The sequence below is a fragment of the Amphiura filiformis genome, chromosome 15 (genome assembly GCF_039555335.1).
Source record: "Amphiura filiformis chromosome 15, Afil_fr2py, whole genome shotgun sequence".
Lineage (NCBI taxonomy): Eukaryota > Metazoa > Echinodermata > Ophiuroidea > Amphilepidida > Amphiuridae > Amphiura > Amphiura filiformis.
In genome coordinates, this window is record NC_092642.1 from 3,847,778 (window position 1) to 3,855,044 (window position 7,267).

A 7,267-nucleotide genomic window follows, 5' to 3' on the forward strand; every position below is an offset into this window, starting at 1 on the left:
ACATTTTAGTCAATGTGAAAAGAATGAAAGAAAGAAATGTCACCTGTCTGCTCGCACCATATTTTGCTTAAGTGTGATGACACTTTCGTGGTCATCTTCATGAAAAATCTAATCGAAAATGTCACGTCAAGAAAAGCATTTTAGAAGGCCACAGGTGGGTTCCTTTGATCCAAACTTACTTTTGTTGACATGACCCCTGGTGAAGAGGTTGCTTGGGTGGTCCAATCAGGATCGATAGAAGTTTTAAAAGGTGGTTTAAAGTATTGAATGAACATTAATTAGAAACATTAGTCTTTTTTGCTAGACATCTACATCGATGCGACAAATAAAGGTTTTACAAAAATCCCGACAAAAATGCCCCCTAAAAATAATTACCAAACATTTGGTTGCATAGCTTCACGTACAGTTCTATTGTTAATTTGTTTGAGATATTAAAAAAAAAACTTGTGAAAAGAGGATACATTTGGCTACGCACCCAAGTTCCCCTTTTTTAAGGTTTTTTTTTTTTTTTTGTTTGCTTGTTTTTTTTTTCAAATTAATTACATTTTCTAAAAATGATGTTTTCAGAAAACCTTCAGCATCCAACCTCTTCATAATACGTATACTTTATGATATCAAATTTTTTTTGTTTTAAAATTTACTTGTCATTTTCAATTAAGAACTTTATTAATCAAATCTCATAACAAATCGCATAACAAAAAATAGTGAGAGTTCTTACGCTCGTAACATCTTCAATTTGGACAAAAAAGTCATCTTGTAGTTAATGGTTTTTTTTTATCACGTAGTGAGTATAATAATTTTTGTTTTCTTCATCTAAATCTTAAATTACACGAAGAAGTCGTTTTCATTTCTTAAATGTTCTTTTTTGTAAATAAAGTCATCTTGTAATTCACCAATTAATAGTAATTCAATCATTAAATGATTTTGTCTAAAAAAACACACAAAGAGCGTATACAAAACCGTGTCATGGTTTGGAAGACTATACAGGGTAAACATCATTGAGAGTACATTGTTGAAAAGTGCATATTTGGAAAATGCGATTATCTAAGGAAAAGGGAAATTATTTTGAAAAGGGACAACTTTGGTGGGCAGTCTAATTTGTCTTCTTTTCACGTGACAAATTTTTGAATTTTTGAAACCATGGAAATGTAAGTGAAATTATGCAACCAAATGCTTTGTAAATTTAGGGGAGAGTTTTATGATTTGAAGAGACTTACATTGTTCGTGAAGCTAACACAATATATAAACGGAATAAAACTAGATTGGTATGTAAGTTATAAACTTATGAAACAACAATAGACTGAAATAGAAACAAAAATAAACTGGTATGTAAGTGGTATAGACTGATATCGTAAACAAACATTTGAATGCATGTCCTAAAAATGAGTAAGCAAAAAATAACATCTGTCAAACAAATGTCTGTTTTAAATGCTTTTAGAACATTTTCCAAAAGCGTTTCAATAACATTAAATGCCAGCTTGTTATAATTTAAATATTTTTCATTTTCCATATACACATAGTCGTTTCTGTTGTCTTTTTACTCAGAATGTCGTGTTTCGAATTTCAACCTTACTTTGAGTATACCTATAACAAGTATAATTAAGTATTACGGAATGTAAAAACGAACCACCAATATCCTCATTACTTTACCCATTGTCTTTCTTTCCTGATTTTTATAATTAATTTTATTTCACGATCATGTTTTATAAAATAAAAATATCGAATATATCCTATGGATACTTTAACAGCGATTTACCAAAGCGCCCTCTGTTGTGTTTTATCTAAAAGGCAGAAAAAAGAGGGCTCTGGCTGTTATTAGACGGTCCTTAAATGGGGCTATGGCGCATTCCGTTAAACCCCTCAATCTAATATTACGCATGGTTCGCCCTTGTCTCGCTATTGTTACCGACCCCGGAAAAAAATTAACAAGTCCAACAACCAAAAAGAAAAGGAAAATGTTTTTACAGCGAAATGACCTTGTAACGTGTGTTAATAAAGAAACCGTTTATTTTGCAGAGTTTACAAATCTAACGAAGAACAAGAAGTCAAGAACAAAAAGAAAAACAGTGACGGAAGAAGCACATGAAATAGCAGCAGCAGAAAGAGAGGAAGAAAATAATGATGATGATGATACATACATACATACATACAATATTTCTATAGCGCTTTTTCGCAGTTCAAAGCGCTTCACGATACAAAGAAAAACAAATGAAATTACAACAATTCAAAAAGGTGGGTTTTAAGATGCCTTTTAAAGATCTGCAGTGACGGGGCCTCTCTGATGGAAGTGGGCAGTGAATTCCAGTGGCGAGGACCGTACACTGAGAACCCAGGTTCACCTGCAGATCTTTTGGTCTTGGGAATGGCAAGTCTGGTAACGTCCTTGGATGAGCGAAGATTACGTTTGCTGGAATGGGTGTTATACATAGAAATTAGCTCAGACAAGTAGGTAGGGGCACTGTTGTTAATACACTGATACATGAGAACAAGGATTTTGAAATTAACTCGCTGCTTGACTGGGAGCCAGTGGAGACGGGTGAGGTAAGGTGATATATGATCGCGCCTACGAATACCGAAAATCAAGCGAGCAGCTTTGTTTTGAATGCGTTGAATTTTCGCGAGTTGGGCTTCGGTGATTCCAGCAAGCAGCGAGTTACCATAATCGAGGCGGGAGCTCACAAGGGCTCGAACAACATGATGACAGTTTTCTTCATTGAGGTACCGCCTTATACGAGAAATATTTCGGAGTTGAAAATTAAGAGTACGGCATAACCCATTTACATGATCTGACATAGACATAGTACTGTCAAAAATAATACCAAGATTACGAACCTTATTAATAGATTTAACGGTAGTTGAACTTACTTTAAGACTAAGAGCATTAATAGATTTAAGGTTATGAGGTGAGCCTACAACAAAGAACTCTGTTTTCTCCATGTTTAACTTCAACTTAGCATGAGTCATCCAGCACTGAATATCAAGGATGCAGTTCTGAAGCCGATAGCATCGATTTGATCCCTGGGTTGTTTAGGGTTAAAAGCGGTGTATAACTGAGTATCGTCAGCGTAAATATGGTAAGAAAGTTTGTGCTTACGAATGATCATGCCAAGAGGTAAAGTATAAATTGTAAAAGATAATGGTCCCATGACAGATCCTTGAGCCAGCCCACAGTCAAGGGAGACAGCAGCAGAAAAAGTGTCATCGATGTTGACACGACTGTGTCTGTTAGACATGTATGATTGAAACCATAGGGGTGGTCCAGAGACACCCATAGTACGAAGTCTGTGAATGAGGGTGGCATGATCGATGGTGATAATGATGATGATGATGATGATGATGATGATGATGATGATGATGATGATGATGATGATGATGATGATGATGATGATGATAATGTTTTAAGTGAGGCGAAAACGGACTAGTCCCTAAATACAATGTTTTTTCCAACTTAAAGTTCTAAAAATTATGTTTTCAGAAATAGCATCCAACCTCTTCATACAACCACTTTAGCAATACGTAAATTTTTTTAAATACATTGTATACTTGTCATTTTCAATTAACAAAATTGTTGGTACCTCAAATCTTATAGCAAATGAAAGTACGTTTTGTTTTTGACTTCTTATTTTCACTGAATACAGAATACATATAAGTGTTCTTCTCATCTACAATTTGGACAAAAAATGTAATCTTGTAATATTAATGTTTTTGGGTTCCATTATCTAAATCTTAAATTACACAATCAAGTCGCTTTCGTTTCTTAAATGTTCTTCGTCCGATTTTTTATTAATAAAGTCGTCTTTTAATACACCAATAAGTCGATCATTCTTTATTCATACCCCCACACACACCCCACACCCCCACATACACACACCCACCCACACACAAAGAACGTACACAAAACCTAGGTCATGGTTTGGGAGACCCAGAAACATGCATTATAGACTATAAAACATTAAGACATGCATAATATTATAAGGACACAGTTCATCAAAAAGTGTGTCCATCATCATTGACAGTACATTGTATAGGATGTTGAAAATTTTTATTTATTTATTTATTTACAACATGTTTACCCAGAGTAGCCCGATTCAGCCGAAGCTGGTCTAACACGGGGCCCTGCAAAATACATAAAAGGAATATAATTATAGAGAATTACAAAGAATATAATTATACAATTTACAACTCAAGCCATTATTAAAAGATACATTAAAAGAATATAAATCTCAAATACATTTGTACAGTTTGCAATAATTATTAAAACTCACATGCCATTATTAAATGAACATTGATCCATAAAAACATCATATAAAACACATAATAACTCAGTAACATATATATTTCAAGATGTTATTTACATTATACACTATTTAATTAAAACTGGTGAAAATATACATTTTTGTAATACCGTTTAAAAGTTTGCACATTTATTGAGTTTCTAATATCATTTTCAATGTTGTTCCATAATTTTACACCACTGTAACTGAACGATGATTTAAAACATTCTAAGTCATATCCATGAATTGAAGGTGGCAAAGCCAACTGACCAGCAGCAGCCTGTCGTGTGTTAACATTGTGAGTTGTACATACATGGTTAAACATTTTGCAAGATAATGTGGCGCCAGGCCATTAAGAGATTTATAAACCATTAGTGCTTTAAAATAATCATTACGAGTGTGAAGCCGTTCCCAACCAAGAATTCTAAACATGAAATCAGATGAAGTTAAGTTGTTCACGCTCAAAATCACTCTTGCACAGCGTTTATGAAGAACATTAAGTTTGGAACTGTCATCTTTAAAACGACCATACCATGAGATATTGCAATAGTCAAATATAGGCTGAACAAACGATTTAAAAATAACATTTAATGTATCAATTTCAAGGAAAGGTTTCAGACGTCTTAATAGCCCAATCTTACAGAAAACCTTTTGAATAATACTATTAACTTGATCATGCCATTTTAACTGATCATCAACAACAACACCTAGGCATTTTGCCTTTCTTACTCTTTCAAGTTGTTTACCATTAACAAATACAGAAAAATCTTTCTCATTAACATTCCTTAACTTACTCGCAGTTCCAATCAACATAACATTTGTCTTATCAGTGTTCAAAAACAATTTATTAACATTCAACAAATTCATTATTGAATCAAGATCAGAAGACAATTTAGCAGATATATCTTGGGGTCTTTACCACTGACGGAGAGTGTTGTGTCGTCAGCATACATAGATATTTGACCATGGGAAATTACTTTGTTCATACTGTTGATAAATATAAGGAAAAACAATGGACCTAGTATACTGCGCTGGGGGACACCTGTTGAAACAGGGCGTGAGTTTGACATAGTATCTTTAAAACACACTCTCTGGGTGCGGCACGATAAATATGAACTGAACCACTCATGTGCAGTGGCAGAAGCACCCAAATTTTTAAGTTTACTGAGCAATATTTCGTGATTGACGGTGTCGAATGCTTTGCGCAAATCTATAAACGAAACACCAATCATTTTACCAGAATTTATACTATTAGTCCAATCATTAACCATATTTAACAAACATGTTTCAGTAGAATGAAAAGGCCTAAAACCTGATTGATTTTCATTAATCAGCTTGTTTTCACTTAAATAATCATACAAATGTTTATGAACAGCCTTTTCAATGATTTTGCTCACAACAGGAAGGATGGCAATTGGCCTGAAGTTGTTAATTGACATATCACCACCTTTGTGAAGAGGAACTACTTTAGCTTCTTTCCATAAATCGGGAAACACACCTGTTCTCAAAGACAAATTCATAATGTACACAAGGCTGCTCAAAATAGCAGGTTTGGCCAATTTTAAAATTTTGCTACCAATGTCATCAAGACCAGTGGCCTTTTTCTCACTCATGAGGTCAATTTCTCTACAAATAAATTCACTTGAAATAGATGGTAAATCAAGTACGGGTTTAGAGGAATCGCCAATTGGTTTATCTTCAACATAAACAGATTCATCATTGCAAATAGTACCATTGCTATCAACAAGTTTAGCAGCAACACCTGTAAAGTACTTATTAAAACCATTAGCAATATCATTAACACTTGTACACACCTCGTCATCAATAGTAATTGATGAGGGACTAGGAGAAGCTTTGTGAGGCAAAATATCGTTAAGCGCTTTCCACATCTTCTTAGAATCACCAGCATTTTGGGACACACTTTGCTTACAATAAGTTTCTTTTGCTTTACGAATCATTGATGTAACCTCGTTTCTACACTGCTTATATACTTCCCAATCAGAACTAGTATTACTTCTCAAAGCTTTGCGATGTAAATAATCCCTTTTTGACATATTCTTTTTAATATCTTTGTTTAACCAAGGTGTTGGTGTAGCTTTTACACGCTTAGACTTTTTAGGAATATGTTTATCAACAACTCTTTCAAACATTTCATACCATAACTTTAAAGCACCATTGACGTTACGAAATTTTTCAATCTCATTCCATGGTACACTAGTTAGATCATCAACAAACATTTTCTCATCAAATGATTTAAAACACCGATACTCAATGGATTTATGTTCACCTTTCACTGGTTTACAATTTCTAACTGCATAAATCATGTAATGGTCACTTATTGATGTTTGTATAACACCACAATTACTATATAACTCAGGTTTAGAAGTATAAAATAGATCAATGATTGTTTTGCTATGTGACGTGAAAAGGGCAACGTGAAAACAGCATTTTCGGAAAATGCGATTATTTTGGAAAAAGGGAAATTATTTTGAAAAGGGACAACTTTGGTGGGCAGTCAAATTGGTCTTCTTTTCACAGGTTTTTGAATTTTGAAACCGTCGAAAATGTACGTGAAATTATGCAACCAAATGCTTTGTAGATTTAGGAGAGAGTTTTATGTGAGATTTGAAGATACTTACATTTATCGTGAAGCTAACATAATAAATAAATGAAACAAAAGTAGACTGGTAATTGCTATTGTAAACAAACTTTGAATGAATGTTCTGAAAATTAGCAAACGCATATCTCTCAAACGAACATCTGTTTGGGATATTTAGGAGTATACCTAATTACCTAAACCAGTATTACGAAATGTAAAAACGAACCACCAATATCCCGCTCATACTTTTACCCATTGTCCTACTTGCTTTATACAATTTATAATCAATTTTATTTCACTGTCATTTTTTATAAACTAAAAATTGTCGAATCTGATAGCTATATCAGGAGGGTGAAAGTGCATAGGAACAATGCCGGAAACTACGTCACGCTAT

At 33.7% G+C, this 7,267-nt stretch overlaps 1 protein-coding gene across 1 annotated transcript; it reads right to left on the reverse strand.

Moving 5' to 3' along the window:
* Window positions 1-4,069: 4,069 nt before the first annotated feature.
* On the reverse strand, window positions 4,070-6,511 carry LOC140172080 (uncharacterized). Its single transcript, XM_072195427.1, has 3 exons — window positions 5,672-6,511; window positions 5,252-5,261; window positions 4,070-4,116 (listed from the first exon to the last, which is right to left on the reverse strand). Exons 1-3 carry the CDS (start codon window positions 6,509-6,511, stop codon window positions 4,070-4,072), a joined length of 897 nt encoding a protein of 298 aa, XP_072051528.1.
* Between the last annotated feature and the right edge of the window lie 756 nt (window positions 6,512-7,267).